Raw genomic sequence first — 10643 nt, forward strand, 5'->3', positions numbered from 1 at the left:
TGGGGTAATTTTGGGGTGAATTAAAGGACGATTTTTGGGGTAACTTTGGGGTGATTTTTGTGTAAATTTGGGGTAATTTTGAGGTGAATTTATGAGCAATTTCTGGGATGATTTCGAGGTGATTTTTGGGGGGATTTGGAGGCAATTTCGGGGTGATTTTGGGGTGAATTTAAGGGCGATTTTGGGATAATTTGGAGGTGAATTTAAGGTGATTTTTGGGGGGATTCAAGGTGACTTTTGGGTACTTTTGAGGTGAATTTAATAGCGATTTTTGGGGTAAATTCGGGGTGATTTTTGGGGTAATTTGGGGTGAATTTAAGGGTGATTTTTGGGTAATTTCGGGGAGATTTTGGGATAATTTGGGGAACATTTTGGGAGAGATTTAAGAGTGTTTTTTTTTTTAAATATTGAAAGAACCAAAACGAGGCCGAGCCCGAAAATGTCAAAGCTGCTTTTATTAAACCCATATAAAAACAACCCAAACCCCCCGGAATTAAAAAAAAAACTAAAACAAACCCCAAAAACCCCCAAATTCCCCCCAAATCCCTCCCAGGACCCCCCAAAACCAGTGGGGGAGGGGGGGAGTGATTATCTCTGCAGGGGGGGGACCCCAGAAATGGGGGAGTCCCCCCGGAATTGGGGCGGGGGTGAGGCTGGGGGTCCCCCTGCATTTTGGGGGGATTTCCCCAGTTTGGGGTCATTTCTTCTGGGGGGTGTTGAGTTTCTGCATCCCCCGAATTTTCTCCAGGAGATCCCCCACGAACGCCTGGGGGGGGAGGGGAAAGGGGGGGTCAGGGGGACCCCAAAATCCTTGGGGGGTCCCTGAAATTCCCCAGGATAAAATCCACCCCCGAAATTGCCCCAAAATTCCCCGAAAATTCCCTGAAAATCCCTTGGAAAAATCCCCTGAAACCTCCCCGAATTCCCTCCCAAAAATCCCCAAAATTCCCCCCAAAAACCCACCCCAAAATCTTAAAATCCCCCCTAAAAATCCCCCAAAATTCCCCCAAATCCCCCCCAAAACGAGACCCCCCCAACCCAAAAAAGGGACCCAAAATGCCCCAAAATGACCCAAAATTTCCTAAAATGCCCCCAAAATTCCTCCATCATGTCCCAAAAATCCCTAAAATTCCCCAAAATCCCCCAAAATTCCCTGAAATCCCCCCAAAATCTCCCCAAAAATCCCCTCAAATCCCCCCAAAATCCCCAGATCTCCCCCAAAATCCCCCCAAATTCTGTAAATTCCCCAGAATTCCCCAAAGCCCCCCCCAAATCTCCCCAAATCCCCCCAAATTCCCCCCAACCCCCCGCCCCCTCACCTCGGTGGGTTTGTAACAGTCAACGAGGATCTCCTGGGGGGAGGGGAGGATTTGGGGGGTCAGGATTTGGGGGCCCCCCAAAATTTGGGGTCCCTGAAACCCCCCCGGGCCCCTCCCCCACAGCCACGCCCAGAATTTGGGGGGATTTGGGGCATTTTAGGGGATTTTTTGGGGGGATTTTGGGCATTTTGGGGGGAATTTGGGCATTTTGGGGGGAATTTGGGGATTTTTTGGGCAGATTTTGGGGAGATTTTGGGGATTTTTTGGGAGGATTTGGGGCTGTTCCTGGGAGGGACCCCAAGGGATTTTGGGGTTCATTTTTGGGGGGATTTTTGGGGGATTTGGGGACAGATTTTGCAGGGGGTTGGTGCTGATTTTTGGGGTTGTTTTGGGGATATTTGGGATGATTTTGGGGAGGTTTTGGGGGTGATTTTAGGGCAATATTTGGGGTGATTTGGGGTGGTTTCAGTGGTGGTGGGGTTATTTCAGGTGATTTTGGGTGGTTTTGGGATGATTTTGGGGTTATTCCAGGTGGTTTCGGGGTTCTTTAGGGTGATTTTGGGTCCTTTTGCCTGATTTTGACGATGATTTTGGGTGGTTTCGGGTGGTTTCAGTGGTTTTCGGGTGGTTTCCGGTGGTTTTGGGGGTTATTTCACGTGGTTTCAGGTGGGTTTTGAAATTATTTTGGGGTTATTTCGGGTGGGTTTGGGGTGGTTTGGGGTGGTTTCAGGTGGTTTTCAGTGATTTTAGGATGATTCTGGGGTGATTTTGGCTGATTTTGGCACTTTCAGGGTAGTTTAGAGGTGGTTTCAGGTGATTTTTGGATGATTTTTTGGCTATTTTTGGCCATTTCAGGATGATTTTATGATTATTTTGGCCGTTTTTGGCTGGTTTGGGTGGCTTCAGTGGTTTTGGGGATCCTTTTGGGGCAGTTTTGGGATGATTTTGTCCGTTTTCTCCCATTTTTGTCCATTTCTTCCCCATTTTTTCCCATTTCTCTCCATTTTATGCCCATTTTTCCTCATTTTTGGTTGCTTTTGCCCATTTCAGTCCATATTGTACCTGTTTTTTGTCAGTTTTTTCCCCATTTTTGCCCATTTCTGTCAGTTTTTTGCCCATTTTTGGTTGCTTTTGCCCATCTCTGTCCATGTTGTGCCTTATTTTTGTCCATTTCTTCCCCATTTTTGTCCGTTTTTTTTCCCATTTCTATCCATTTTTTGTCCATTTCTGTCTGTTTTTTGCCCATTTTTGTCCGTTTTTTCCCCATTTTTGCCCATTTTTGTCCATTTTTTGTCCATTCCTGTCCATTTTTTCCCATTTTTCCCCATTTTTGTCCATTTTTTCCCATTTTTTCTCATTCCTGTCAATTTTTGCCCATTTTTGTCCGTTTTTTCCCCATTTTTGCCCATTTTTGTCCATTTTTTGTCCATTCCTGTCCATTTTTTCCCATTTTTCCCCATTTTTGTCCATTTTTTCCCATTTTTTCTCATTCCTGTCAATTTTTGCCCATTTTTGTCCGTTTTTTCCCCATTTTTTTCCATTTCTGTCCATTTTTTGTCCATTTCTGTCCGTTTTTCCCCGTTTCTCTGCCTGTTTTTCCCTGGGGTTTTGCCCATTTTTGTCAGTTTTTTCCCCACCGTTGCCCGTTTTTTTCCCGTTTTTGCCCGTTTTTGTTTGTTTTTTGTCTGTTTTTTGCCCGTTTTTGCCGTTTTTCCCCGTGCCCACCTGCACGCGGGGCGCTGCGGGCGCCGTCGCTCTCCATGTCCAGCAGCTCGTCCACGTCGATCTCCAGCTCGGGGGATCTCCTCCTCCTGCCGCCCCGATGGGGACCCCGAATCAGGGCAGGGACCCCAAAAGGACCCCAAAGGGGGGGAGGGGTCCCTGCAGAGGGGATTGGGGGGCTTGGGGGGCTCAGGGGCCCCGGGGAGGGGGTTGGGATTGATTTGGGGTGAATTTGGGCGATTTTGGGGCTGATTTTTGAGGTGATTTTGGGACAGTTTGGAAGTGATTTTGGGAATGGTTTTGGGGTGAATTTGGGTGGTTTTGGGATGATTTTCAGGCGTTTTTGAGATGGTTTTGGGGACAGTTTTGAGGTGATTTTGGGGTGAATTTTGAGGTGATTTAGGGACAAGTTTGAGGTGACTTTGGGAATGGTTTTGAGGTGATTTTGAGAAGGTTTTGGGGTGAATTTTGGGGTGATTTAGGAACAGTTCCAGCTGATTCTTGAGATGGTTTTGGGGGTGGTTTTGAGGTGATTTTGGGGTGAATTTTGAAGTGATTTTGGGGCTGATTTTTGGGGGTGACTTAGGAACAGTTTCAGGTGATTTTGAGGAGGTTTTGTGGTGACTTTTGGGCCATTCTCGCCGTTGCTTTGGGACGATTTTGGGGTCCTGTTCCCATTCCCAGCCCCATTCCCATTCCCGTTCCTGTCCCTGTGTCCCGTTCCTGTTCCCATTCCCGGTTCCAATTCCCATTCCTGTTCCCGTTCCCGTTCCCCGCCGTGTCCCGCCTGTCCCCATTCCCCGTTCCCGTCCCCAGTTCCCATTCCCGGTTCCTCAGTTCCCATGTCCCCATCCCCGCTCCCGGTTCCCCATTCCCGATCCCATTTCCATTCCCAGTTCCCATTCCCCATCCCCTGTGTCCTGGTTCCCCGTTTCCCATTCCCATTCCCGTTCCCGTTCCGGTTCCCATCCCCGGTTCCCCATTCCCCGTTTCCCGGTCCCCGTTCCCATTCCCGTCCCCATTCCCGTATCCCCGTATCCCGGCTCCCCAGTCCCCGGTTCCCATTCCCGATCGCTGTTCCCCATTCCCGGTCTCCGTTCCCATCCCCGCTCCCGGTTCCCGCTCCCGTTCCCGGTTCCCGGTTCCCCGGTTCCCCATCCCCAGTTCCCGTTCCCATTCCCGTTCCCATTCCCATTCCCGTTCCCGTTCCCGTCCCCGTTCCCGGTTCCCGGTTCCCCGGTTCCCCATCCCCGGTTCCTGTTCCCATTCCCATTCCCGTTCCCGTTCCCGGTTCCCCGCTCCCATTCCCCGCTCCCATTCCCCGGTTCCCGTTCCCGTTCCCGCTCCCGTTCCCGGTTCCCGGTTCCCCATCCCCGGTTCCCGTTCCCATTCCCGTTCCCATTCCCGTTCCCGTTCCCGGTTCCCATTCCCCGGTTCCCATTCCCGTTCCCGCTCCCGTTCCCGGTTCCCGGTTCCCCATTCCCCGGTTCCCGTTCCCGCTGCCGGTTCCCGGTGCCGGTGCCGGTACCCGGCAGTCGTAGAGCGCGGTCAGCTGCGCCAGGATCCACTCCTCGAGGTGCAGCCGCTTGCGGAGCTCCCTGCGGTCGTAGCGCACCGTGACCTTCCCGCGGCCCCGCCCCGGGCCCTCCTCCGCCGCCGCCGCCGCCGCCGCCGCGGGGGCGAAGCAGACGCGGGGCCCGGGGGCCGGGCCCGGACCCGCACCCGGCACCGGACCCGGCACCGGCACCGGGGGCCCGGGGCCGCCGCGCGGCTCCGCCATGCCGCGACCGCCGACCGGAAGCGGCCACGCCCCCGTAACGGGGCCACGCCCCCTCCCGGCGGCGGGGCCACGCCCACCCCCGCCGCTTCCGCCGCCTTTGTGTGGCGGCCACGCCCCCTTTGGAGCCGCTCCCGGTTGTTGGCCACGCCCCCTTTGGAGCCGCTGCCGGTTGTTGGCCACGCCCCCTTTGGAGCCGCTCCCGGCTGGTTGGCCACGCCCCCCGTGGGTTATCGCTAAACCACGCCCCCCCCGTGGACACGCCTATTTCCGGTTCGGCTGACGGCCAGCGGTCACGCCCCCATGGGACACACCCAGTTAGACCACGCCCCTTCGCGGTTAATATTCACGCTCGGGCCACGCCCCTCTCCTTGGCCACGCCCCCGTCCCGGGCAGCGATGGCGGCGCCGTTGCCGGGGCGGAGCCGGGATCGGAACCGGGATTGGAGCCGGGTTCGAGTCCGGGTCCGGGCTCCGGTCCGGGTCCGGGTCCGGGATTGGAGCCGGGTCCGGGTTCGGCTCCGGGCTCTGTCCCGGGCTCTGGTCCCGCTCCGGGTCCCGGTTCGGGTCCCGGTCCTGTCCCCGGTGCCGGTGCCGGTCCCGGTGCCGGTTCGGGCCCCGCTCCCGCTGGAGCCGCCGCGCGTGCCCGAGCTGCTCGTGCGGGGCAGCAAATTCATCCGCTGGGAGGAGGTGAGAGACCCCAAACCGCCCGGAATCACCCCAAAAATCACCTTAAATCACCCCAAAAATCACCCCCAAATCAGCCCAAAAATCACCCCAAAAAACCCCCAAACTTACCCCAAAAATCACCCCGAAGCCACCCCGAAATTACCCAAAAATTACCCCCAAAAATCACCCCCAAACCACCCGAAATCACCCCAAAAATCACCCCAAAAATCCCCTGAAATCCCCCAAGAATCACCCCCGGGAGACCCCAAAAATCACCCCCAAATGTCCCCAAAATCACCCCAAAAATTACCCCCAAATGTCCCAAAAATCACCCCCGGGAGACCCCAAAAATCATCCCAAAATCCCCCCAAAATCGCCCCAAAATTCCCCCAAAAATCCCCCCCAGATCACTCTAACCCCAAAAATCGACCCCAAAATTACCAAAAATTCCCCAAAAATCCCCCCGGGACCCCCCAACCCCTCCCCTCCCCCCCTGACCCCAATTCCCGACCTGACCCCGATTTTGGGGCCAAACTCCGGGAAATCGGGTCCTGCCCCCCCCGGGACCCCAAATCTCCCGCATTTCACCCCAAAATCCCCCCCCGGGGGGGGCTCCCCCTTTTCAGGCACGGCCCCTCCCCCCCTCGGGGTTTTGGGGTTTCTGGGGGGGGTTTGGGGTTTTTTGGGGGGGATTTTTTTGTTTTTTTGGTTTTTTTTTTTTTGGGAGGTTTTGGGGAGGTTTTGGGGGTTTTTTGGATTTTTTGAGGGATTTTGGGTTTTTTGGGGGGGTTTGGGGGGGGGGGGATTTTTGGTTTTTTGGGGGGAGTTTGGGGGTTTTGAGGGGGTTTTGGGGGGGGTTGTTTTTTTTTTTTGGGGAGGTTTGGGGGGTTTTGGAGTTTATCTGATTTTGGGGGGGATTTGGGGGGGGGGATTTTTGGGGATATTTTTGGGTTTTTTGGGGGATTTTGGAGGGATTTTGGGGGGGGTGGGGGTTTTGGGGGTTTTTTTTGGGGGCTCAGGAGGTTTTTGGGCCCCCCAGGACCCCCCCCAGCCACACCCCGGTGACGCTCAGGGGTCGACCCCGACGGATTCTTCCTCTACTGGACGGGGCCCAGCGCGGTGAGACCCCGAAAGGGACCCCAAAATCACCCCGAAACCCCCCTGAGACCACCCCAAAATCACCCCAAAACCCCCCCAAAATCACCCTGAAATCACCCCTGAAACCACCCCAAAATCACCCCAAAACCCCCCCTGAGACCACCCCAAAACTGACCCCAAAATCACCCCGGAATCACCCCCAGAATACCCTGAAAGTAATCCCCAAAGTGCCCCAAAAATGGTCCCAAAAATCCCCCCAAAATCACCCCAAAAATCACCCTGCAACCACCCCCAAATTACCCAAAAATCACTCCCAAAATCACCCTGAAATCACCCCAAGAATTACCCCAGTGACCCCAAAACCCCCTGAAATCACCCCAAAAGGGACCCCAAAAACACCCTAAAATTACCCCAAAAATGGTCCCAAAAATCCCCCCCAAACCACCCCAAAATTACCCTGAAATCACCCCAGAAGTGACCCCAAAACCACCCCCAAAAATGGTTCCAAAACCGCCCTGAAACCACCCCAAAACTGACCCCAAAACCACCCCAAAATCACCCTAAAATGGTCCCAAAAGTGCACTGAAAGTGACCCCAAAACCACCCTAAAAATGGTCCCAAAACTCCCTCAAAATCACCCCAAATTCACCCCGAAATCACCCCAAAATCGCCCAAAAACCACCCCAAAAGTGACCCCAAAACTGCCCCAAAAATGGTCCCAAAACCACCCAGAAAATGACCCCGAAGTGACCCCAAAAGTGCCCCAAAATCACCCCAAAGTGCCCCAAAAAACGGCCCCAAATGACCCCGGAGAGACTCCAAAAAATGACCCCAAAAATGACCCCAAAAAATTACCCCAAAATTTCCCCGCCATGACCCCAAATCCCCCCAAAATTCCCCAAACGGCCCCAAATTCACCCAAAATTCCCCAAAATTCACCCAAAATTCCCCAAAATTCCCCCAAATCCCCCCAAAATTCACCAAAAGAATCCTAAGTTCACCCAAAATTCCACAAAAGGCCCCAAATTCCCCCCAAACCCCCCCAAAAACGGCCCCAACCCCCCCCAACCCCCCCCAAATTCCCCCAAAATTCCCCCAAATTCCCCTCCCCCCTTATCAGCCCCTCCCGGCCGGAATTTGGGGCGGTTTTGGGCGAATTTGGGGCCCCTCCCCCCCCCGCCGGATGCGGGGTCCCCGGGGAGGGGGGGAGGGGCGGGGGGGGGGGCGCTTTTCCCACGCCCCTCCCCCACCCCGGCCCCGGAAATGCCCCCGCCCCTCCCCCCACTCGGAAACGGCTCCTTTTTTGGGGTTCCTGACCCCATTTTGGGGGGTCCCGGAGCCGTTTTTGGGGTCCCTGACCCCATTTTTGGGATCCCTGACCCAGTTTTGGGGTCTCTGACCCAATTTTGGGGTCTCTGACCCATTTCTGGGCTCTCCAATCCATTTTTGGGGTCCCTGAGCTGAATTTTAGGGTCTCTGATTTGTGTTTGGGGGTCCCTGAGGGGTTTTGGGGTCCCTGACCCAAATTTCTGGAATCCCCGAATAATTTTTGGGGTGCCTCACCTATTTTTTGGGGTCCCTGATCCATTTCTGGGGTCCCTGACCCCATTTTTGGGGTCTCCCCCCATTTTTTGGGGTCCCTGATGCGATTTTGGGATCTTCCCCCATTTTTTGTGGTCCCTGACCCATTTTCGGGGTCCCTGTCCCCATTTTTGGGGTCCCTGACCCCATTTTTGGGCCCCCTAAACCCATTTTTGGGGTCTCTAACCCCATTTTTGGGCTCCCTAACCCAAATTTTGGGCTCCCTGACCCCATTTTTGGGTCCCTAACCCCAATTTTGGGTCCCTAACCCCATTTTTGGGTCCCTAACCCCATTTTTGGGGTCCCTGACCCCATTTTCGGGGTCCCACAGGAGGTGGAGCTCCTGGACCTCTGCAGTGTCCGGGACACCCGCACCGGGCGCTTCGCCCGCGCCCCCAAGGTGGGACCCCCAAAACCTGGGGGGGGGTCCCTGGGGGGATTTGGGGGGTCCCTGGGGGGGATTTGGGGGGCTGGGATGGGGATTTGGGGTGGGGGTTGTTGATTTTGGAGTCTCCAGGGGGCTTTTGGGAGCTTTTTTGGGGTTTCTGGTCCCATTGGGGGGGGCTTGACCCCATTTTGGGGGGGGCTTGGAGCCGATTTTGGGGTCTCTGGGTCCATTTTGGGGGGGTTTGGTCCCAATTTGGGGGGGTTTGGGCTCATTTTGGGGGGGGTTTGGTTCCATTTTGGGTCCATTTGGGGATTTTTTGGTTCCATTTTGGGGTCCGTGGCACAGGACCCCCGCACGCGGGCCGCCCTGGCCTTCGGGGTCCCCGGGGGGGTCTCTGGGTGTATTTTTGACCCATTTTTGGGTGGTTTTGTTCCATTTTGGGTGGCTTTGGTTCCATTTTGGGTGGGTTTGGTTCCGTTTTGGGTGGGTTTGGGTCCATTTTTGACCCATTTTTGCCCATTTTTCACCCGTTTTTGGGGTCCCCCCTCAGGACCCCCGCACGCGGGCCGCCCTGGCCTTCGGGGTCCCCGGGGGTCCCCCTCCCCACCGTTTGCTCACCGTGGTTCACGGCCCCGACCTCGTCAACCTCGGCTTCCTCACCCTGGTGGCCGTGCGGGACGGCGAGGCCCAGGTGGGCGGGGGGCTGGGGGGTGCAGGGGGTGCAGGGGGGGGATTTGGGGGGGATTTAGGGGGATTTGGGACCTTTGGGGGGGCTTTGGGGGGTCTTGGGGAGGATTTGAGGGGATTTTTGGGGGGTTTTGGGGGGATTTGAGGGGATTTTTGGGGGGTCTTGGGGGGATTTGGGGAGGATTTGGGGGGTCTTGGGGAGGATTTGGGGGGCTTTGTGGGGAATTTGGGGGGGATTTTGGGGGATTTGGGGGGGATTTGGGGAGGATTTGGGGGATTTTGGGGGTCTTGGGGGGGTTTGGGGGGGATTTTGGGGGGCTTTGGGGGGATTTGGGGGGATTTGGGGGGGTTTAGGGCGATTTGGGGGGGTTTGGGGAGGATTTGGGGGGATTTAGGGAGGGTTTGGAGGGGCTTTGGGGGGTCTTGGGGAGGATTTGGGGGGGATTTGGGGTGGTTTGGGGAGATTTGGGGGGGTTTGTGGAGAATTTGGGGGGATTTTGGGGGATTTGTGGGGCTTTGGGGAGATTTGGGGGGATTTTGGGGGGATTGGGGGGGATTTTGGGGTTTTTTTGAGGAGGGTTTTGGGGGGATTTTGAGGGGCTTTGGGGTTTTTTTTTTTGTTTTTTTTTGGGGGGGGTTTGAGGGGGTTTTGGGGGGGGATTTTGGGTTTTTTTGGGGGGTTTTGGGGGGTTCTGGGTCCCCAATGCAGCCGTGCAGGTGTGGACAGAGGAGCTGTTCAAGCTGGCCACGAACATCCTGGCCCGGAACGCGTCGTGGAACACGCTGCTCAGGAAGGCGTGGGTGCCCCAAAACCCCAAAATCACCTCAAAATCAGCCCCAAAACCCCAAAATAACCTCAAAAACGGCAAAAAATCACCCCACAAACCCCCAAATCACCCCAAAACCCCCAAAATAGCTCCAGAACCAGCAAAAAATCACCCCAAAATCATCCCAACCCCCCTAAAATAACCTCAAAAACAGCATAAAATCACCCCCAAAAACCCCAGAATCACCCCAAAACCAGCCCAAAATCACCCCAAAAATTCCTTCAAATCTTCCCCAAAATCACCCCAAAAATTCCCTTAAACCCCCCCCAAAAATTCCCTAAAATCCCCCCAAATCTTCCTTAAAACACCTCCCAAATCTCGCCAAAATCACCTCAAAAATCTCCCCAAAATCACCCGAAAAATTCCCTAAAATGACCCCAAAAATCTCCCCAAAATTCCCAGAAATCACCCCCAAAATGCCCCAAAAACCCCAAAACCCAAACATCCCAAACGCCCCAAATCCCCAAAACTCCCCCAAACCCACCCCAAATTCCCCCAAACTCCCCCAAACTCCCCCAAATTCCCCAAATTCCCCCAAAATCCCCCAAATCCCCCAAAATTCCCCAAAATCCCCCA

The 10643-nt window shown here is 55.0% G+C and overlaps 2 protein-coding genes across 2 annotated transcripts; one reads left to right on the plus strand and one right to left on the minus strand.

Annotated features, from left to right (window-relative positions):
* Positions 1-437: 437 nt before the first annotated feature.
* PPP1R14B (protein phosphatase 1 regulatory inhibitor subunit 14B) lies at positions 438-4876 on the minus strand. The gene is given in 5 exon segments (XM_064402267.1): positions 438-766; positions 1320-1352; positions 3049-3117; positions 3119-3130; positions 4570-4876. Coding segments are annotated over 5 exon segments (435 nt in total). The 5' UTR covers positions 4822-4876; the 3' UTR covers positions 438-697.
* Positions 4877-5087: 211 nt separating this feature from the next.
* LOC135288923 (1-phosphatidylinositol 4,5-bisphosphate phosphodiesterase beta-3-like) lies at positions 5088-10549 on the plus strand. The gene is made up of 4 exons (XM_064402266.1): positions 5088-5507; positions 8497-8565; positions 9104-9244; positions 9958-10549. Exons 1-4 carry the CDS (start codon positions 5217-5219, stop codon positions 10207-10209), a joined length of 753 nt encoding a protein of 250 aa, XP_064258336.1. The 5' UTR covers positions 5088-5216; the 3' UTR covers positions 10210-10549.
* The last annotated feature ends 94 nt before the right edge of the window (positions 10550-10643 follow it).

Source organism: Passer domesticus, chromosome 37 (assembly GCF_036417665.1).
Source record: "Passer domesticus isolate bPasDom1 chromosome 37, bPasDom1.hap1, whole genome shotgun sequence".
Taxonomy (NCBI): domain Eukaryota; kingdom Metazoa; phylum Chordata; class Aves; order Passeriformes; family Passeridae; genus Passer; species Passer domesticus.

Coding starts and splice junctions, on each gene's coding strand:
- LOC135288923 (XM_064402266.1), top strand. CDS start 5,217: ATGGCGGCGCCGTTGCCGGGGCGGAGCCGGGATCGGAACCGGGATTGG. Junction 5,508..8,496: donor AATTCATCCGCTGGGAGGAG/GTGAGAGACCCC, acceptor GGGGTCCCACAG/GAGGTGGAGCTCCTGGACCT. Junction 8,566..9,103: donor GCTTCGCCCGCGCCCCCAAG/GTGGGACCCCCA, acceptor GTCCCCCCTCAG/GACCCCCGCACGCGGGCCGC.